This window comes from Delphinus delphis, chromosome 5 (assembly GCF_949987515.2).
Source record: "Delphinus delphis chromosome 5, mDelDel1.2, whole genome shotgun sequence".
In the NCBI taxonomy this organism is placed as follows: domain Eukaryota; kingdom Metazoa; phylum Chordata; class Mammalia; order Artiodactyla; family Delphinidae; genus Delphinus; species Delphinus delphis.
The window spans coordinates 38,283,552-38,306,793 of NC_082687.1; the positions used below are offsets into that span (position 1 = coordinate 38,283,552).

Below are 23,242 nucleotides of genomic sequence, written 5' to 3' on the forward strand. Positions count from 1 at the left end.
AGATTACATAACTAAGAGAAGCTTTGAGCAGTGGTCAGGAATGCGCTCTGTTTGGCTTTTCTATAGGGAATACTTCATCCTTGCCAGGGTGGCTTCTCCATCCCATTCCCCATTTCACAGAGATGAAGTGCTTTTGCTCTCCCCAAGTTTATTCTCCAGCAGTACCTAGTAAGGCATTCTCCCTTACTTCAGAAATATATTCCCAAGGCCTCTGTACTTGAGTCTTTACATGCCCAAAGCTATAGAGTAGAAACACTTGTGCTTGCTCTCAAACCCGCTCTTCTCTATTCGCTCCTTTACTCCCAACTCTTCTCTGAAAGTATATATATCAGCATTTATTGCCTTCTCCCAAATTCTACCTTGAATTTTTTTTTTTTTTTTTTGTGGTACGCGGGCCTCTCACTGTTGTGGCCTCTCCTGTTGCGGAGCACAGGCTCCGGACGCGCAGGCTCAGCGGCCATGGCTCACGGATCCAGCCGTTCTGCAGCATGTGGGATCTTCCCGGACCGGGGCACGAACCCGTGTCTCCTGCATCGGCAGGCAGACTCAACCACTGCGCCACCAGGGAAGCCCTGAATTTTTTTTTTTTAGAATTTTTTTCTTTTGATGTTGGGTGTAGGTGTTTATTAATTAATTTATTTATTTGGCTGTGTTGGGTCGTATCTGTGCGAGGGCTTTCTCTAGTTGCAGCGAGCGGGGGCCACTCTTCATCACGGTGCGCAGGCCTCTCACTATCGCGGCCTCTCTTGTTGCGGAGCACAGGCTCCAGACGCGCAGGCTCAGTAGTTGTGACTCACGGGCCTAGTTGCTCCACGGCATGTGGGATCCTCCCAGACCAGGGCTCGAACCCATGTCCCCTGCATTAGCAGGCAAACTCTCAACCACTGCACCACCAGGGAAGCCCTAGAATTTTTATTTTAGGATAGAAGGGTATTTTGGTTTTAGGTATAATTTATAATAAATTAAATATTTCTTAAGATGATTTATTCAGTTCTTGTTTACAGTTGGGAATTTATTTTAATTATTTTTCACTGTCTTTTAATCAGGAGTAAGAACATTTGTTCCTAAGCCTGTTGCCACTACTTTGCAGTACATTGGTGGAGCTGCAGCCATCCTGGGCCTGGTGGCCATGGCTTCTGATGTGGAAGGGCTATATGCAGCAGTCAAAGCCCTGGTTTGTGTGGTCAAGAGTAACCCACTAGCCAGCAAAGAGATGGAAAGAATCAAGGGCTACCAGGTTTGTAACCATAAAGCTTGGTCTTCACTTTACTTTGCATTAAAAATCTTCTAATTTTCATTGTAGTTCATGTAGTTTCAAACTCTGGAAGAATAGTATTGTCCAAGTAAACTTTAGAAGTTGGTAGTTTTTATTAAAACTAACATATTTCGAGTGAGAATATAAGTTGTTAGTTTGGAGTTATTTTTTTCTGTGGAAACAGGAATTAAATTAAATAGGGTCGTATAACCACCTGCTCTAGAGACTGCCAAGTTGTTAATAGATCCAGAGTTTTCCTCGTTACCCTCGTCTCTCCCCTCCACACCCAGTCATCTTTTACTCGCCCCGCCCCCTTACTTACCTAGGGCATGTGAGAGCCACTGTGTGCCATTACTAGTCCTGAAAACGCATGTGGGATTAAAAAATATGTTGTGTTCATGTATTTACAATCTCTACTAGGTTTAGGCAGAAAGTTACTTATAAGAAGAGGAACAAGTATTTGGAGCAAGATTAAATTCCTCTAGTGTAGATGAAGTACAAATGCCTTCTTCTCTTAACTTTAGCCAGTAGTTCACTGGTAGTAGATAAGCTGTTTACTGTAGTGTTTTCTGTAGATTTAATTACCTAATTTGATGTTTTTTTTTTAATTTGATGTTTTGTTTTGCAAAACTTTCAAAATGATAATTGCAGCATTGTTTATCATGAAAAAATAGGAATAATCTAAACGTTCCAGTAGTATGAGAATGACTAATAATACTATAACCATCTCACATATCATTCAACCTTTTAAAATTATAATTATGGAAACTAGGTTGCAAAAGAAAAAAAATCCTTTGGATAAAATGTTATGTAGAGAACAAGAGTAAAAAATTGTATACACATGTTGGCAACAATTTAAATATTTCTGTGTGAATAGTTTATGTAAAAGTGGATATTTTAATAAGAGGATGATGGGATTACCCTGCTTTTCAGATTTTCTCTGATGTTGCGTTGTCATAGTAAAAATTTAGAAACCAGCATAGAAGTCTCAGGAATTGCTTTACTTAGTGTTCTCCAATGTGTGTTTGTGTGTGTGTATGTGTGTGTGCGTATATGTGTATATGATGATTGACCGACAGGCATTTGGTGTTGCTTTCTTTTAGTTGCTGGCAATGCTGCTTAAGAAGAAACGTTCCCTTCTTAACAGCCACATTCTCCATCTAACTTTTTCCTTGGTGGGAACTGTTGACAGTGGACACGAGACCTCCATTATTCCAAATTCAACTGCTTTCCAGGATCTACTTTGTGATTTTGAAGTATGTATATAAACACTAACTGGTAATATATAATCAAGGAACTGATTTCTTATTCTGTATATTGATAGAGTTAACTATTGAACAGTTTTGTCTCTAAGATGTGTTTATGTTCTAAAATTTTATGATGCTCATGTTAATGTAAAATATACAAAGTAAGGTAGTGATTGGGTTCCTTCTTCCCAAAGATATTCCATTTTACAAGTAGTATAGAAGTGAAATGGTGCAATGCATATGCCTAACTATAGCCAGTTTGCTGTTGCCACTGGCATTACAGTAGAGGCAAACATATTTTCACCAAAAAATTTTGATAGTAACTTTTCCTCAATAAATAGGAGCTAGATCTGAAATTTTGGTTACTAGTAGCTGTATAGGAAAATATTCTTTTCGCCAAAATAGCAAAATTTTTATTTCTACTGTCTTATTACCATAACAGCTTCCACTCTGTCCTCTCAAGGCATCACTTAATCTTGCATATCCTTTCTCCATTTCATTTCTTGTTCACAGCACTTTGCATACTCATCACTGTATAAAATCTCCCCCTGTGAGGCTGAAGGCTTTATGAATGCAGAGATCATGTCTATCTTCATCTTTGTATCCCTACCACCCAGAATGGTGCCTAGCACTTGGTGTTTGCTGTGATGTCTGGCCCTCACTCTTCTTCTTTGTAACTCTTATAAGCTCGATCTTGTCAGTTATTTTAAATCTCCAATAAACAGACTATGTGCCCGAATTGCTTTTCTGAAACTTTATTTGAAAGCTTATTAGCAGCTCTCTTCTAAATAAAAATCCATGGCATCTACTCAGTTCTCAGTACCCCTAGCTCTCAGCAGCATCTGATGCAGTCCATTTCCCTCTTCTTGCATCTCCTAGTTCTTTCACTAGCTTTTAGGCATCACTCTCCTGGTTCATATATCTTGCTCACTACTTTCCCCATAATTTTCTGGTTATAGACTTTTCATTACTTTGTATAAAAGTGTCCACCTTTGCTGCTTTATCCTTTCCTTTATTTGTTGTTTTCTTTCCTTTAGATTCTCACCCAGTCCCACAGCCTCATTTCTACAGAGGTGACTCACAAACCTAAATCTTTAGCTTGATATCTGAACTCCAGGCTTATTTCTAACTTCTTCCTCAACATTTCCATTTTTATATCCCAGCAACACCTACGCCGAACTTAACATCCTTCCCCAAGTTAGAGCTTCCTTTTAACTTCTGTTTCTATTAATAGCACCACCATTCCCCCATTCACTGAGGCTTGAAGTTGAAAAATCAGCTTCCTCCTTCCTCACTGTTTATAAACAGCCCATATTAAGTCATATAGATTCTGCTTCCACATTTCATGTAGTCTGTGTTTTCTCTTTCTCCTGCTACATCCTAATCCAAGCCCTAATCAATTCTATTCTTACTAAAATAATGATCAGTTCTTTCTCCCTTTCCTCAATCTACCTTATATTTTTTTAACCTCATTCTTTCTGAGATATAATCATATAACTTATTAAAAAACTTGCAGTGCTTTTTCTTTCCTACACAATAAAATACACATTTCTCAGCCTGATATGCAAAGTTCTGATACACAGACCTCTCATTCTGTTAGAAAATAATTATTGAATATGTTTGAGCCAAGCACTGTATTAGGTGCTAAGGATGTGAAAATAAAAGGTAGAGTCCATGCCTCAAGGCATTTAGTGCATTAGAAGAGAAAAGCAAATAGACAATAAAAATTTTGTGAAAGCACAGAGGTAAAGGTATGCAGAGAGGATTATGAGAGTACTAAGGGACCTACTTAATAAGCCTAGCTTTGTATACATGTGGTAATTGACACATTATCTTTAGTTTCAGATTTCTGACTGAAATTCAGTATATAAACATCAGAAATTTAGTTGCTTGACAAATTTTGGCTTCATTTTATAGTACTCTGCTCCCTTTGTGGCTTCATATGGCATTCCTAATAACCCCAAACTGTAGTGGTCAATAAATACTTAATTTACCCTATTTTTAGAACAGCTCTTTGACAATATAAGTAAAATAATTGTAATAGCATCCAAGCATTTTCTTTTTTAATGGTTGTTCTAGAATTTGCAATATACATGTATAACAATTCAGTCTGTCTTCAAAGTACATTATACCACTTCACCTATAGTGTAAAAACCTTGCGATGGTACCCTTCCATTTCTCCCTTCCTGTCCTTTGTGCCATTGTTGTCATACATTTTACTTCTATATGTTTATAATCCCCAGAATATTTGTATTATTTTTGCTTTAAATAGTCGATTATCTTTTAAAGGCATTAAAAATTTTTTATAGTTGCCCACATAGTATATGCAGCAAACAGTATTTATGGCATTTTTTATTCCTTTGTGTAGATCCAGACTTCCATCTTGTAATGGAATGATATGTCTGCCTGAAAAACTTGCTGTAACATTTCTTGTAGTGCATGTTTACTGGTGATAAATTGTCCCATCTGAATAAGTATTCTTCCTTCTTTTTTGAAGGATATTTTTGCATAGAATAGAATTCTAGTTGATGATTTTTATTCTTTTCATACTTTAAAATTGTCAGTTATTCCCTTGTCTTTATGTTTCTTCTGCCTGGGCTTTGTTGACTTTTTTAAGTTGGTGAGTTTCTCATTTTTATCAAATGGGAAATTTTTTAGCCATCATTTCTTCAGCTGTTTTCCCTGGTCGACACCCGCACCCCTCCAGCGCCACCACTCACACACACCTTTTTTGGACTGCAGTTAACATGTATCTTAGGTTCCTGGCTGTTGTCCCACAAGTCACTAATACTCTGTCTAGTCATTTATTTTCAGTATTTTTTTCTCATGCTTCATTTTGAATAGTTTCTGTTGTTATGTCTTTGAGTTTACCGAACATTTTTCCTGCAGTGTCTAATCCTCTGTTAGTCCCATCCAGTATGTTTTTCTTTTTTTTGTTTGTTTGTTTTTTTGCGGTACGCGGGCCTCTCACTGTTGTGGCCTCTCACGTTGCGGAGCACAGGCTCCAGACGCGCAGGCTCAGCGGCCATGGCTCATGGGCCTAGCCGCTCCGCAGCATGTGGGATCTTCCCGGACCGGGTCACGAACCCGTGTCCCCTGCATCAGCAGGCGGACTCTCAACCATTGCGCCACCAGGGAAGCCTCTGTTTTTCATTTTGAATATTTTATTTCTCATCTGTAGAAGTTCATTTTGGATCTTGGTTATCTTCTATATCTCTCCTCATCATTTTCATATTTTTTGTTACATTCTTTAGCTTATGGAGCATATTTAATAGCTTTTTAAAGATCTCAATAATTCTATCATCTCTGTCATTTCTGGGCCTATTTATAATGATTGGGTTTTTTTCTCCTACTTATGGCTCATATTTTCCCTTTTTTTTGCATTCTTGGGAACTTGATTGGATGCTGAATTTTACATTGTTGACTGCTAAATTTTGTTTTATTATTTTAAAGAGTATTAAACTTTGCTCTAGTATTGCAGTTATCTTGATTCTTTTGAGGCATGCTTTTAAGCTTTGTTAGGGTGGACTTTGATTAATCTTTAGTGGTAATTTAGCCCCCCTACTAAGGTATTACACTTCTGAGACCTCTACCCAACCTTCCCATGTATTTTGAAGTCTCTATACTGGTTGGTGGGAGTGCAAAGTAGTTTCAGCCCTTTGTGAGTTTTAGGAATTGTTTGCTGTGCCAGTTTGCAGTGGTTATTTCCAGTTTTGGACCCACACAAGATTCCTGTCATTCAGTTTTTGTATTCCGTATTCATTCTATTCAGTATATTGTATTCAGTATTCACTAATAGTATTCAGTCATTGATTCCAGAGAAATTTTCTATAGATCTTGCCTTTCTAGTTGTTTACTCTAGGAGGGTAATTTCCACAGCAATTATCTCTTTATGAACAGAACCAGAAGTCCTATATACAGGCAGTTTTAAAGGGCTACAATAAATAAAAACTAATGAAGTGGTTATATTCAATTAATTAAGTGAAATAAGTTATATGTGCTGCATTTGCGCTTATTGGATTGGAACTTGGGGTATTTTTAACCCTAAATATACCACTGGTCTTTATTTTATTATAGGTCTGGCTCCATGCACCGTATGAACTTCACCTTTCCTTATTTGAACACTTCATTGAATTGCTCACAGAGTCCAGGTATTAGTTGATACCTAAATTGTTAGCTGTTCAGTTATAGAAGAGATACTAGTACAGTGTATAAAATCTTCCTTCTCTTATAGTGAAGCTTCAAAGAATGCCAAGTTAATGAGGGAATTCCAGCTAATCCCAAAGCTACTACTGACTCTTCGAGATATGTCTTTATCCCAGCCTACAATTGCTGCTATTAGTAATGTGCTGAGCTTCTTACTGCAAGGTTTTCCCAACAGCAATGATCTGCTCAGGTAGTGAAAACTTCTGTATTTGTTTGTTTGTTAACTAAAAGTACCAACGAGGTTAAGATGATTGAGATGAACATAATTGGTTCCTATGCCTAGGTAACACGTGTAAAAGTAATACTATTCAAGATATTTGTAAGGCGTGGAAAACATGAATGTATCTTGCAAAGCCAGTTGTTGTCACTAGCGAATAATAGAATTCTGGTGAGAAAAGTTGTTAAAATTAGCCCAGTGAGGCTGATTGTCCTGGACATAAAAACGTTCAGTGTAGGAATTCTTGGTCCACAGCCCTCTTCCCCAAGCCTTGCTACTTCTCAAATGTACGTGCAGAAGCACATATACACATGCACGTACACCCAAAGTGGACATGCCATGTCTTTTGTATTTGTTCTCTATCACCCAAACTGATGGTGGTATTTTATTGTTGTATATTCAGACCTTTTATATGAGTATTATTTTGCTGCCAGTGTGAAATATGGCTTAAGACATATTTATGGAGTGTATGTAGAACTGTTCTAATAGGCACATGATAATTCTCATCTTGACTGAAAATGGAAGGAAAAAAACTACCTAAGATATTTTCCAAGTAGATAACTGCTTAAATTAGACTTAATCACTGCTTGTCATGTAATTGCTCAGGTATTACAGGTGAAATCACACATTATTGCTAGAGTATTCCCAGTAAACTAATCTCTAATTGATGTAGCACATAAATCACTCATTTTATATACAGTTATCTTGAAAGCATTTTTTTTTAACTTGGTGACAGATTTAAAACTGGAGTTTAAAAATTATTTTGGAGCTTGTCATTATTATTAACAATATTTATTTAGGTCTTATCCTGGTGTTATGATGATCACTTTGCTGAAATTATCACTGAAACCTATCAAGGCTTTTATTTTTCTCTGCATTACAAATTAAGAAATTAAAGCCCAGAGAGGTTAAGCTACTTGCCCCAAGTAACATGATTAAAAACTGATAGAGCTAGGATTTTGATCTTACCTGTGTTTCCAAAACCCAAGTACTTGACTACTAGGCTACAGTAGATCCATATAAATAATGTTAGGACATTTTAATTTGGATCATACCATTTGGTTTTTGAAATTTAGATTAGTGCATTAAAGGACTCATATTTCTGATGAAGTGTATTTTTCCCTATACGTATTTTAAAACATTATAACATATAATGTTAATTGCAACAGTTCGAGGGGAAGCAAATGAAATACAATCATGTGAGGTCTGTAAAAGATTAGTGAAAATAAGAAGTACTATTTTGGTTTCCATTTCTTTGCTTTGTTTCTTAGTATTGTTTGTTTCGGAGAGAGAAAAAATAAAATCTATAACCTCTTTTTTCTTGTATTTAAAGGTTTGGCCAGTTTATTTCTTCTACTTTACCAACCTTCGCAGTTTGTGAGAAATTTGTAGTTATGGAAATAAACCATGAAGAGAAGCCTGACACTGGTGAGTCAGTTCTGGAGCTTGGAACCTAATTACTATACCCTGTTTTCTTCTGACACAAGTTAGACCTGAATTATATGTGACACTGTTATATTACTTTTCTCCTTACATTACTTTTTTTGGTCTTTCACAGATGTATTTGTCTTAGACCAAGGCTCTACAATATGCAGAAGTACAGAATTACCTACAAATTGAATAGGGTGTGAATTTACTTTAAAAATAAAATCTTTCTTATTTTTACAGGATTTATAGCAATGTTCCTTTAAATAATAAACTCTTCCAGTTAATTTTTGAACATTTTTTTTTAATTTATGTAAAACTCTTCAGAAACATCGATTCTTGCTAAAGTGAATTGTATCTATATTGCGGTTATTTTTATTTCCCTGTTAAATATTTAATAGTCATTGAGGGAAAGAACATTTTACTAGACTCACTTTATGTAAGTGTAGAATAAAATTTTCTTAAGTTGTAGTTCCTGGGCCCATGACAACCACTTTTTTTTTTGAAAAAAAAACTTTCCTCCCTTGAAGCATATTTTTCTCTTGTTAGAATGTATTTTTCCAGTTGTGTATTCTAGAGCAGGAGATTTGCTTGGAAAACATCAAAAGGACCTTTAGATTAACCTGTAATTAAATTCACAATATTTTATATTTGTTCAGCATTATTTACATTATTATCCTGTTACATTATTCCCAAATTATGTCACATAAATGATTTCCTTTAAAACTCTTATGACCCTATCCATCTGGGAGTTCTCTTCCACGTTGGCTATATCAATCAGAGCACAGCCTCTCTGGTGCTTCATGAATAAGAAGAGAAAGTGGTGTAATTATGTTTTCCAAAGGTGAAACAGAGATTTGAGAGGCTGACTTCTTCTAATCATAGAGCAGAATATAAGGCCAGTAACCACTTACTTCCTACCATTTGGAAGAATGTTGATATTTCTTTGGTGAAGCAAATTAGCAGTGGGTGAGAAGCGTATAGATCAAATCAATGGATAACACTTATTTAGTGCTTAATATTTGCCAGGCACTGTTAAGTGCTCTATATAATCTTATAACAGTCCTATGAAATTGGTCCTGTTGTTATCACAGTTTTACAAAAAGTGAGGACACTGAGGCCCAGAAGGTTTAAGAGAAACTTACCTGAGATCATACTACTGCATTTGAACTCAGGTAGTCCAACATTCTAAGCCATCCTGAATACTAACATTCTAAACCACTGCACTATTCTACCTTATACAAAGATTATTTCTAAGTTCTGAATTAATATAAGCCAAGTAAATAGGAATTAAAAAGGGAAGTCCTGGGACTTTCCTAGCAGTCCAGTGGTTAACACTCCACACTTCCACCGCAGGGGGATCGGGTTCGATCCCTGGTCAGGGAACTAAGATCCTACATGCTGTGCCATGCGGCCAAAAAAAAAAAGGAAAGTCCTTTTAAAATCTTTGGAACTGTATAACATGTTTATTTCAAGTATAAAAAAAAAGATATGGGAAAAATATTTCTCTAGTCTCCATATTTCTTGCTGGCCATTGAATTCAATAACTACAACTAGTGCTGTAAACTTTTTTTGACAAGAGCACAGTAGCAGGGATGTATAAATTAGGAAAATTTTCTCTTGATCTGCCAAGTTGATTAGACTAGTCTCCTCATCAATTTATTGCCATTTGAAAGAATAGAGAAAGTCAGGAGCATATTGCTGGTCTTGTTAGTATATGACCTTGATTGTTTAATTGTGTGGACTGGACCGTCTTAAGTATAACAGGATGTTCCAAAAAATTAAAACCATAATTTTTTCTTTCATGTAGCTTACATAGTCTTCAGGATACACCTGCCAAAAAAATGGCTTGAATAATGGTGAACGGTGATATAATAATTAATGCAAAATAAAATAAATTGCATGAAAGCACAGTGCAACGTGGAGTAAAGCATCAGTTCGAATGGAAAGAAGTTAACCTGGAAATTTCTTTCAGAGTTAATTGTTTTAAACTGTATTTGAAAATTAGCGGGACATAACTGACAGTGAAAAAAATAGGCATAAAAACTAAGGAGAATTCTTAATTTCTATGTGGATTGTCATTTTATTGAAAGGAAGTAATTCATTTGTCAATTTAGGTTGTCCATTCCATTTGTCACAAGGCAATTTGTAAATTACCAGTCCTATGCCTGTTAGCCTGGGAGGGAATCTTGAGTTCCCCTTGGTAAGCTTAAAGCACCCTTCTCAATGATTAAGGCACTAAGTTAGCATTTTAAAAGATACTATTTAAAAGTAAAAATAGTCCCTTGCCCAAACAAGTAAAAGCATATAACCATGGTCATTAAACTTTAGCCTGAGCTTCAATTATAGAATAAAGGAAAGAAAGCATGTGGATTGTGACTTACTAACCCCGAGCTCTTAGTGGCAGAGCTGGGCCTGCAACACTAGGCCATTGATCCCAGTCCCTTGTGCTTCCAGTACTATCCATTGAGAACCGTAAGCTTTATGTCTTCCTTCCTTTCTTCCCCAAGTTCTCCTGTGCATTTGTGTGCCTTTCCCTCTTGTCTGTGCTATTTAATTCTCACTTTACTTTATGTATTATAATTATTGAATAATTTATGCTTCCTCTTTTCATTTTTAAATCTGGAAATTTTAACCATTTAAGTCCTTCAAAAAGACTAGAAATTAAGGGTTTGCATTGTTATTTTTGTTCGTGTGATCCTCGTTTGATTACTTTACCCCTGTTGGTAGGAGAAGGGAATATTAATATAAAAAAGGGTTCACAGTCTTTATTATCACTTGTTTAGATAATTTCATAAGTAAATGAACAGTTTTCAGGATTCTAAAGAGAAATGTTGGACCCTTTTTCTTGTTCACTTGAGTGGAAAGTACTCCTAGAGAAAATGTTTTCTGAAAGGTGTGTTTCAGTGAGATTTCCTAGAACAGTGTTGGATATTTTATCCTAGTTTATCAGCTAGGGCAATTTAATGTATTTATTTTCATTGTAGGAACTGAAGAAGAGTTTGGAGGTCTTGTATCTGCCAATCTTATACTTTTGAGGAACAGACTTCTAGATATCTTACTAAAACTGGTTTACACATCTAAAGAAAAGACAAGCATTAATTTGCAGTAAGTAAAATCTTTTGAGCATTGATGGTAATAGTTGCTACTACTAGTTAATTCATGGTAGACAAAAGAAAGATTTGCCACTGACTTTTAATAGATTTTTTTTAAACCCTGAAATTTATTGTATCTCAAGAATGAAACTAGTCTTATTTTTTTTAATTTGAAATCATAATCCTTTAAATTAATGTTTGTTTTGTTTAATCCATCTATCTTTGAATAGAGCTTGCGAAGAGCTGGTCAGGACGCTGGGTTTTGACTGGATTATGATGTTTATGGAAGAACACTTGCATTCCACCACAGTTACGGCAGCCATGAGGATTCTTGTCGTCCTACTGAGTAATCAGTCTATTCTCATCAAGTTCAAGGAAGGACTCAGTGGTGGAGGGTGGCTGGAACAGACAGATTCCGTCTTAACCAATAAGATCGGGACTGTATTAGGTATGGGACTTTTACAGTCGGCTGCTTTGAAATAAGCTGTTTTGTGTTTTGTTTTTAAATCTTATATAAGCTTATACTCTTCAGTTTGTCTAACAACCATTGAGTCATGAATTTTGATTAATGATAGAGTAAAAAGAATAAAAAGTTTCAAATTTGGCTTTTTTAATTGCAAATCAAACTGAAGTCAGAGACAGGATATTAAGATGTGAAAACTCAAGTAAATTTCTTATGATTTCTTTTTGTTGTATAGTCCTCTTTCTGATCTATAAATAATTTGCAAATTATCAGAACTGAATTAATAATAATACTTTGAGCATCTATTCTGTACCAGTTACAAACACTTTTCAGTTTCACAATAACTTATTTCATTTTCACAGTAACACTATGATATATAAATACCCATTTTACAGATGAGAAAGTCAAGGCATAGGGGTGAAGTCACTTGTCAGGTAAGAAGTGTCAAAATCTGAATCCAGGGCTTCCCTGGTGGCGCAGTGGTTGAGAGTCCGCCTGCCAGTGCAGGGGACACGGGTTCGTTCCCCGATCCGGGAAGATCCCACATGCTCCGGAGTGGCTGGGCCCATGAGCCATGGCCGCTGAGCCTGCGCGTCCGGAGCCTGTGCTCCGCAACAGGAGAGGCCACAACAGTGAGAGGCCCGTGTACCTCAAAAAAAAAAAAAAAAAATCTGAATCCAGGTCGCTCAATCCAAAACCCATGCTTTTAATAGTTATGTTATATTGCCACACAAATATTTAAGCTCATTGAAGTTTCAGCCAAAGCTCCTTATTCTCTGCTTACTGGTTCTATGCTGTTTTCAACACGGAACTGAGCATTTAAACAATATTAGAAAATTACAGTTTCCTGTGTTAGATTTATTTGAACTGGTATATATTTCTGTTCATATTAATGATCTTATTTTGGAAAATATATATTTAAGATAACGTTTTTATTGAAAATTATAGTCATTCAATTCTTAAAGTATTTAAAAAATATATTTGTCTTTATAACATTACAGTTTAAAATCATATATAATTGTATTCTGCAATAAGCATTAAGAATAACTATTTACCCTGTCAGGTGGAAAAATTAGGTATCAGAATTTAATATGTAATTTATCTGTTAAAAAAAAAATGTTCAAGTATCAATACCTAGGTGCAACCTACACTACTTTGTCAAATGTTAAAGCAAATGGTAGGAAGATAGAGCTTACACCATAGGATTATTTTATTGTTATTTCACATGTGAAAAACGTCTCAAGGAACTTTGTGATGAAGAAAGAAATTCACTGTGAAATGATTTCTCAAGAAAATTGTCTGCTTTAAAATATGCATTTTAGGGCTTCCCTGGTGGCACAGTGGTTGAGAGTCTGTCTGCCTGCCAGTGCAGGGGACACGAGTTCGTGCCCCGGTCCGGGAAGATCCCACATGCCGCGGAGCGGCTGGACCTGTGAGCTATGGCCGCTGAGCCTGCGCATCCGGAGCCTGTGCTCTGCAACGGGAGAGGCCACAACAGTGAGAGGCCCGCGTACCGCAAAAAAAAAAAAAAAAAATGCATTTTAAATTATTATCATTATAGAGACTTTATGATCTGAAAAATAGATTGCTGTTTTGCATTGACTCTGGGAGAAAGATATAGCCAACAAGTGTCATAAACAGTTTCGTAGCAAGAAATTTAGCTTTTTGACCTTAATAGTAGCTAGTAGCTACTAAGAGAATAAACAGTGAAAGGCACAATTCAGTGTGAGTTCAGAGAATGTAAGAGTTTTAAATGCTAATTGACAGCACTGCTTCTCACTGAAGGCCAAAATAATACCTAAGTTTCACCTAGGACTTTGCAGTTTGCAAAATTATTTAACATATGTCATCTCACTTGCCTTCAGGATTCCAGATACGGGTGTATGTACTTTATGGTATATAAGTTATATATTATAGGAAATAAACCTAATGAGTATACATTAAGAATTAATTTCTCTCTAATTAGGAAAATAATACTGTTAAATACATAAGCTTCCTGTGTCAGACAGTAATATGTCTGAGTATCTGTCTTCTGACAGTCAGTTCTGTCCTTTTTTCTGTCCTACATCACTTCAGTAATATCAGGAAAAGGTGCTTTTAACTTATCTGACCTACCTGACTTCATGTCTTAGAATTTATTTGTGCTTCATTGATACCTGCTTGTATATTGCATATGCTACTTTGGTTCTAAAAGAGAAATCTAGGTATTTAAGTTTAATTTAAATTTGATTAAATTTAATATAACTTTCCCTGAATATCTGATACATACATACTTGTGTATATATACGGATGTATATCTATATCTACATATATATAGATATATCATCTCATTTGATTCTGTTTCTCTTTGATATGATGAACAACCTAAAGTTTTTGAATATTTTATTCATATTTCTTAGTTTTTTGTCAGATTTTTCTTTATAAAAATACCTTCCATGTAGCTGTAACTTGAATCTAAATGAATGCTTAATTGCTAATAACATATTAGATATTCTTTAATATCAATTATGGGGTGGAAATAGAGTGTGAAAATTTGGAAAGGAAAATTAATGCTAGTATTGGTTTTCATTTAGGACATATAATTTGATCAAAATTTCTTTTCCTACTTAATGTATAAAATACCACTTTATGTTTTTTGATTTCTTAAGGCTCAGACTTTTTTATATTCATGATTTCATTTAGAATTTACTACAAACAAAAATCACCCAGCATCCTAATGCAGCCAGTTTTTCAGAAATGTGACAATGTCATTGAGAAGGCCAACGGAGACAGTTTAGCTTTACAGGCTTCAAGTCCTGGTGCCACCACTCATTAACTTTATGACTTAGAACAAATCGCATATTTTCTACATTATAAAAAGAATAATAGCAGTTTCTTACATGCCCATTGTCTAAGAAATGAGATGATACATGAAAGAGGTTGGTAATTTGCTGTCCAATTTTTTGTTAATTAGAAGAGCATGCTTTAGAAGATTAATTCATATCACACTGAGCAATTGATTTGGATGAACTGTTTAAAAAGCCACCTAGATACAAATTTCTCTTTCATTATTTTAAGTAGTAACAAGTATGTGCTTACTTCATCATAGAAAAAAGAACTTGGAAAAAAATGTGAATATTCATTTGAAATAAAAATTGTTTCAGAGTAAAAGTCAATCTTTCATCTTGCTGTTTGCAGAAGTTTTCCATTGAATCTCTAGCCAACATTTCTTCTGTACTGAGCACTGTACTAGGTTTGGGGTGGCAAAAGAACTAGATGTTTGAGGGCTTCCCTGGTGGCGCACTGGTTGAGAGTCCGCCTGCCGATGCAGGGGACACAGGTTCGTGCCCCGGTCCAGGAAGATCCCACATGCCGCAGAGCAGCTGGGCCTGTGAGCCATGGCCTCTAAGCCTGCGCGTCCGGAGCCTGTGCTCAGCAATGGGAGAGGCCTGCGTACCGCAAAAAAAAACAAAAACAACTAGATGTTTGAGTTGTTTCCCAAAGTTAGTTAGTTAGTTATATAAAGGAGGAAACAGGATTGATAGAAAGGCTGGTGCTGTAAGCCACACTAATAAGCAGTGATCATCTCCTGGTAGAGCTGTGGTTCTAGAACAGATTTTGGATGTTCAGATAACCACAGTGACAGTGGGTTCAGACTTGCTATCCCACTGCCAGACAGCTTTCCAGCAGAGTTACAGATCATGTTGTGAGGAAAGATTATTTTGCATATTCATTTTGTCTTGTCTCTTGATTCATAGATCATTTAAGGTAATTAGTTTATCATGATTTTCAGGACAAATGAAATATATTAACTATATTTTTAAGTTACATTTTTTTGTAGCATCTTAAATTCTGGCTGTTTTGAATACTACTTTCTTCTTAGGGAAATGTTAGAGCTCTTTGGAGGTCATTCTTTTAATGAGTAGAATTTATACTACCTCTTGTATCTGACTGCCTCAGCTGTGTTTTGAGACATGTATCCTGATAGACAGGCTTGCCAAAGTCAAAGAGATAGTAAAGTAAAACTTTTGACTGAAAGATTAATTCAACAGTTGAATAGTTAATTACTTATATTAATGTGAATGTTCTGGATGGAAATGTCACATATGCTGAATTACTCCTTTCTTTGTTAATGTAGCATGGTAATCGATTATTAATTTTGTCCTTATCGTTGTTTCCTCTTCTCTTAGGATTCAACGTGGGCAGGAGTGCTGGTGGGAGATCGACTGTCAGGGAGATTAACCGGGATGCTTGTCATTTTCCTGGTTTTCCAGTTCTTCAGTCATTCCTTCCTAAACACACTAATGTCCCTGCCCTCTATTTTCTCCTCATGGCATTGTTTCTGCAGCAGCCAGTTAGTGAGCTGCCTGAGAACCTGCAGGTCAGTGTGCCTGTCATCAGCAGCCGATGTAAGCAGGGTTGCCAGGTAGGAATTATCTAGTAGGGTGTAAGTGTAATTACATTTGTTAGAAAGTCACCGCAGGGTGATGGGTTAATCACACTAAAATCAACTGGTTCCATCCCTTTCTCACGTTTGGGATTTGATTTGGAACATAAAAATCGGAAAGTACCATAGACAATTTTCCCAAAAAGAAGTCCTTTGTACCTATTTGGTCTTTTTCTCTTTATGGTTACTCTATATGATTATATATGCGTGAAGACTTTGGATGATATTTTAATGGTGATCAAAAGAATTCTTTTGAGTAACATGATTTTATCTAGAAATATAATTTCTGTAGAATTAAAAATGGAGTAGTGTACATACCGTAAATTGGGTGGGTATGAAAGGATTCTTAGTACAAGTCTGATTAGAAAAATGTTTTTAAATTCTCAATGATAGATAATGTCCACGTTAGGAAAACAGTAAGGCTTTACCTGATTTCTAATCTGAGACCGTCATGGATATTTCTATATAGTTCATGTTTGTGGCACTGCAAAGACATAGGAATTTAGTTTTAAACTCAGTTATACTTCCATAATAATGCCAAAATGCTATTCAAATCAACTCTAGTCATTGACAAAACCTTTTAAATGAAAACGCTGAGTCTGTACCCATACATTAAGTCACAGTACAGATTCATGCTTAGCAGAGTTTGGTTGGTTATGTAATTTTCAAAATAAGCATGACACCATAGTCATAAAGTGTTATATAAAACTACTATGAATAAATCTCCTCAAACTGATTTTTATTTCATCAAATCTTCATCTGTATGTAACCTAAAAGTGAATTAGAACATTGCTGAGAGTGGGGGAAAGAGTAAGTTCAATGTGCTTTTTAAAAAGATCCTGCTTAAGACCATCAGTTCTTTAATTTCATCGCCTAGCTAATTAGCAAGTATTTTATTTTTGTTTGTTTTCCTTAGGGAAAAAAAAGAAAATTATGTTTTTAACATAGATCTAAGACGGGATGATACATAATATTCACTTTGCCTTGTAAATGTAAAAATGAGTTTTAAAATATAGGAGGGAGGAGTGCTAGGTCTCTATCTCTTTGTCATTGCTCACTTTGGAAAAAACTAATTAATTTGAAAGAAATTTTAGAATATTAGAACTTTTGAGGGTCTCTACTGAAAAAAGTTGGCAATGGCTAATCTTTATTCACTTTCACCTCTGCAGTTTGATTTAGATTCCATTTGGACATTTATCTTTGGAGTGCCTGCCTCCAGTGGAACTGTGGTCTCTTCTATCCATAACGTATGCACAGAAGCTGCTTTTTTATTATTGGGGATGCTCCGCAGCATGCTGAATTCAGTAAGTTCCTGAGATACTGATACCTGTCGGTAGTTCTTCCTGCCTGTGATATTTTTTAAAATAGAAGAATCCTTTGCTGTCATAACTCTTTATTTACTATGTGGTCTCTGGAACCTCAGCCTCTGTGTTTTGTTATCTTTAGTGTAAGGAAAGACCATGCAGTTGTTAAGATCCTGAGCTCGGGAGCTAGGTTCAGAATCCCTACTCTGGTACTTCAGACATACTAACCTCATGTGCGTCAGTTTCCTTATGTATAAAATGCTTGTAATAATAGAATTTATCTCTTAGGACTCTTGTGAGGATGTATGAGTTAGTATATACACAAAGCACTTACAAGAGTGCCTGGTGTAGAGTAAGCACTTCATAAGTGTTAACTGATGCTGTTAGCACTATAAAATACATATTTCAATGTATAAGTGTATATAACGAATATATATTGTACTGAATGTCATTGCAATATGTTGTTTGAACTTTTAAAATCACTCTCATTTAGAGATTTAAAATGTTATCAGTGCAAGTTTTATTTTGTATTTGTTTTTATGTTTTCTATTCTAATTATTTCTAACTTAGATATGAAAAATTGAAAGAGTAAATGACAAAATGTATGTTCCTACCTTTCTTACAGGAATACCGTGAATAATGATTTAATTTGTTTACATGATTTAGGATCACATTGTAAGAGGAATTATTAACCAGACTCTTTGGATTACAAGTACCTGATAAATCTGATTTTAGTCAAAACTATTCTTATGCCATCTAAGAAAAGAATGTTACTATTAAATGTGTTAATTTAGAATGCTTTGCCATTCTTGTTTTGGTTTTTATTCATAAACAATTATAAAAATCTAAGCTGAAAAAGAAGCCACTCTCTGGGGAAGTATCAGAAGATAAGCATTGTTGAAATATATTCTTTTTTTGTTACTCTTTTATCATCATCATCACTGTTATTGTTGTAAGGCTTTTAAGGAAAAACAACTCCTATGTGTCTACTTTATTCAATATTCTACTACAACGCTACTTTACTTCTGACACTTCTGGTCACCAAGTATGTGGAAGGTTTCACCACACCAGCTGGGTGTTCAACAGTTCAATTCAGTTCTGACACTATCTACTGGGAGGTAGCATCGGGTACCACAGGTTGAGGGCTCAGTCTCACAAGATACCCCTCCCCCCCACCAACCCTGCCCCACTTCAAATGCCAGTCACAAGTCCAGGTTGTTACCTGTGTTTCTGACTCACCAGTTATAAATTTCAGGTTCCCGTGACTGAGGAAAACATTTTACCTCCTAGATTACCAGTTTATTATAAAAGGACGTATCTCAGGAACAACCAGCTGGAAGAGGTGCATAGGGCAAGGTGGGAAGGGACACGGAGCCTCCATGCCCTCTCCGTCCTGCTACTCTCCCAGCACCTCCACGTGTTCATCAGTCCAGAAGCTTTCTGAACCCCATGTTTTTTATTTTTATGGCACCTTGATTACACAGGCATGATTAATTAAATCATTGGTCACTGGTGACTGAGCCTGGTCTCCAGCCCCTCTTCGTCCCTGGGGGCTGTGGGGAACAGGTTCGGTTAACTTCCAGCCTTCTAGTGCCATGGTTGGTTCCCCTGGCAAGACAGCCCATCAACATAAACTCAAGTGTGGTGGAAAGCAGCTTGTTATGATTAACAAAAAGACACATTTATGGCTCTTTTATCACTTAGGAAATGCCAAGGGTTTTAGGATCTCTGTGCCTGAAATGGAACAAAGACTAAATATATATTTCTTATTATGAATCACAATATCACAGTTGCATAATGGTTAAGAGCACTGTTCTCATTTTTTATATGACAGTAGGAGGCTCAGAAAGGTCAAGTAACTTCCTCTTTTTTTTTTTTTTTTTTTTTTTTTTCGGTACGTGGGCCTCTCACTGTTGTGGCCTCTCCCGTTGCGGAGCACAGGCTCCGGACGCGCAGGCTCAGCGGCCATGGCTCACAGGCCCAGCTGCTCCGCGGCATGTGGGATCTTCCCGGACCGGGGCACGAACCCGTGTCCCCTGCATCGGCAGGCGGACTCTCAACCACTGCGCCACCAGGGAAGCCCAACTTCCCCATTTTTGTCTTAATCCTAACTCTCTGGCGTGATGGAGGATGGGGCAACTTTGATGGGAATAGAGCCACTACTGGCTCCAGCCATACTCATGTTGATAACGATGAATAATCAAAACCATTGACTCTAGTTACTGAGCTGTGAGTACTGAAATGAATAGAAAAATATCCTGTCAGTTTCTAGGGGTATCACCTTTGTTTTAGCTTATTTCTAGATTTGTTGGCCTGTGTGTTTGCTCCTGTGTGTGGTTTACAAGAGTTCTGGACCATCAATTTATCCGTTTTTAGAAGAGTAGTGAGTAACTTTTAGTAGTGTCAGTTTTTCTAACATGTTGTTTCCTCTCTTGTCCCCATGACAGCCTTGGCAGTCAGAAGAAGAGGGATCTTGGCTCCGGGAATATCCTGTGACCCTGATGCAGTTCTTTAGATACTTGTATCACAATGTCCCAGACCTGGCCTCCATGTGGATGAGCCCCGACTTCCTGTGTGCATTAGCAGCCACGGTCTTCCCCTTCAACATTCGCCCTTACTCAGAGATGGTAGGAAAGGGGGAGGAAAATATCAAAACTGGAATTAGTCTGCTCCAATGGTTAGCAGATTTTTTTGGCCAATCTTTTAAGCTTCTCACCAAGTTACAGTTTCATAACTTTCTGCTTCATCTCTTACATCATTATCTGGTATCTGGCTCCCCACATGCTCCTTCTGCTTTCCCTTGAAATAACAGTGAATTCTACTTCCTATTTTCATTTACCATATTCTTGTAAGTCCCTCATTAGTGAATTCCATCTTCATGCAGTTGTTAATCCATTTCTTCTTATATTTAATGATAGCTGTATAGTTGTGAAATCAGGTTACAGAACTCTAGTCAGACCAAATTTATTTCCACTTCATTTATCTCAGGAATTAGGCATCTCCTGCATTTAGTGTTTGCAAATTAATTACAGGATTGATTGTCTTTATAAGAAATGACATGTGTGTTTGTCCCTTCTGTTCAACTTTTTCTATTTTGTTCAACGGTTATTTTTCATATTTTGCACTAAAGAGAAAGTTATTAGACTGTAATCATACGTAGTATAAATACTTCTTTTGTCCTTTAAAACGAACCCAAAAGACAGTTGTTCTTCCATAGAACTTCAGAATTTCATGATGTTTTGTCTTACTTCTACCACTTACTCAAGAGGCTGGAATAAGGTATCTTCTTCATACTAATTTTTCTTCATGTATAATGGTGAAATACTCGTTCTAAAATTATGGCGATTTTTAGGAAAAAAGCAAGTATAGCACATAACCTTAACACCATGGCTTGTTTATAATTTTAGAATCCACATTTTTGGTAAAAAAAGATTTTAGTAATATTTCGATGTATTTTCCTTGTCGGCATCTTGTAATCTGTCTTCTAATCCTTCTTTCTTTTTCTGTTGGCTCAAACTTGGTACTAGTTTTGTATTGCTTACTTATTTGGGTTTTTTTTTTTTTTAACCTACAAAAATGGGTCAGCCCTTCGGTGCAATCATTATGCCAGATCTTTATCTGAAAGTCTATAACACTTGACTTCTCAGTAGGTATGTTTTAAATAAGCAAATATAGTCATTCTCATTTTATTATTTCATTTATTTCAAGTTCAGTTATCCACAATAGAGATAAAATTCAACATAAAGCAGTTATATGGTTAGTGGCCAGTGAGTAGTTTAATATTAGAAAGAGCATGTGTTGAGTAATCGTGACATATGGTGCCCAATTACCACCCTGAAAAGAGAAAATAAGTAAAGCAAAGTGAACGATGTAATGCACTGAATAGCTTAATAGGAGGGAAACACTGAACAAAAATACTGTTGCTGCTACAATTTGGTGGAAGTAAAAATATCAAATGAAATCGAATGTGACTAGGATATATTTCCACTTGATTTTACTAGGTGACTGATCTTGATGATGAAGTTGGATCTCCAGCAGAAGAGTTTAAAGCCTTTGCAGCAGACACAGGGATGAACAGAAGCCAATCAGAGTACTGCAACGTGGGTGTCAAGACATACCTGACCAATCACCCTGCTAAAAAGTTCGTTTTTGACTTCATGCGGGTCTTAATAATAGACAACCTCTGTCTTACCCCTGCCAGCAAGCAGACTCCACTAATTGATCTTTTGTTGGAGGTAAAGACAAAGAAATGCATTTACATCTCTTTCAATTTGTTTTTATAATGAGAGCGTTAATAACCAAGCAAGTTTTATGCCACATACCTTTCAGATTTCTAATTCTTTTGGGTTGTAAAGGCAGAACATATCATGAGCTATGGGACTTTTTATCACAAATGTGCTAATATACACCCTATCAATTTGTTTCTCTTCTTTCTATTCCTCTTGGTATGTCCTTAATTTAGTCCTTTATCACCCTTCCCCTGGATAGACCAGGAATTGACAAACGTTTTCTGTAAAGGGCCAAATAGTAAATATTTTCAGCTTTGTGGGCTGTACAGTCTCTCACAACTACTTCACTCTGCCATTAATGAGAAAGCAGCCACAGACAATACATAAATGAGTGAGCGTGGCCGTGTTCCAGTACAACTTTATGTACAGTAACAACTATAGGCTGAATTTGGCCCATGGACCTTAGTGTTACAGCTCCTTCCCTAGTCATTTACAGCAGCATTGTCTCCTTAGCTTATAACTTCCTACTTCAGTCCCTCCTATTTATCACTTCCGGTATTATTGCTTTTAGTGTCCTGTGGGGCTTAAGGTGTGGTGCATTGCACATAATAGGTGCTCAATATGCACTTACTGAATTTTCCCCAAGGCAGCAAACTTGTAGGTTGTTTGGTATCTGAGCTCAGGCTCCTATAACAAAATACCATAGACTGGGTGGCTTCAGTAGCAGACAGTCATTTCTCACAGTTCTGGAGACTGAGAAGTCTGACGTCAGGATGCCAGCTTGGTCAGGTTGTGGTGAGGGCCCTCTTCCTGGCTTGCAGATGGCTGCCTTGCTCTCACATGGCAGAGAAAGACCTCAGGTGGTTATTCCTCTTCTTATAAGGGCATGAATCCCCTCATGTGGACTCCCCATGACCTCATCTAAACCTAATTACCTCCAGAAAGCTCCACTTCTCTAATATCATCACATTGAGGGTTAGGGCTTAATTTATGAATTTTGCGGGGGGACACAAACATTTAGTCCATTGCACTTGCTAATTCTCCTGATAAGTGATAAGAACTAGCTGATGCATCAGAAAACAAACCCTAAAGTGGTCACACTGCTGGCTCTAGAAATTGACCATCCCTGAAAACCAAATGTTCACCTAGAAAAATCTCAAGAAAAAATAGAAGATCATTGAAGGGGATCTAATATATAATTAGTTGCCTACACATTCATTCTTTTGGCCAATTCATATAAATAGGGTCAAGCAGTACATGCCAGAGCTCTGAAAATAATGTTTTATGAAAGATTCAATCAGTGTAAAAGACTAACTGCTTCTCTCTGTGAGGAGCTTTCCACATGCCGCCCTCAGCAGTTTGACAACTGAACCTG

General features: G+C 36.6%; 1 protein-coding gene across 6 annotated transcripts in view; it reads left to right on the top strand.

The window, feature by feature from the left end:
• The window catches only part of WDFY3 (WD repeat and FYVE domain containing 3), a 261,777-nt gene that overhangs the window by 164,838 nt on the left and 73,697 nt on the right, over positions 1 to 23,242 (top strand). For 5 of the 6 annotated variants that reach the window (XM_060012227.2, XM_060012222.2, XM_060012224.2 and 2 more), the window contains 11 exons: positions 1,047 to 1,237; positions 2,359 to 2,511; positions 6,580 to 6,653; positions 6,737 to 6,898; positions 8,259 to 8,353; positions 11,338 to 11,458; positions 11,676 to 11,893; positions 16,078 to 16,313; positions 17,504 to 17,638; positions 20,086 to 20,265; positions 21,640 to 21,873. In XM_060012227.2, coding sequence (XP_059868210.1) covers positions 1,047 to 1,237; positions 2,359 to 2,511; positions 6,580 to 6,653; positions 6,737 to 6,898; positions 8,259 to 8,353; positions 11,338 to 11,458; positions 11,676 to 11,893; positions 16,078 to 16,313; positions 17,504 to 17,638; positions 20,086 to 20,265; positions 21,640 to 21,873 — 1,799 coding nt within the window. The remainder of the gene's footprint in view (positions 1 to 1,046; positions 1,238 to 2,358; positions 2,512 to 6,579; positions 6,654 to 6,736; positions 6,899 to 8,258; positions 8,354 to 11,337; positions 11,459 to 11,675; positions 11,894 to 16,077; positions 16,314 to 17,503; positions 17,639 to 20,085; positions 20,266 to 21,639; positions 21,874 to 23,242) is intronic. The other variant, XM_060012223.2, reaches the window with a different exon arrangement.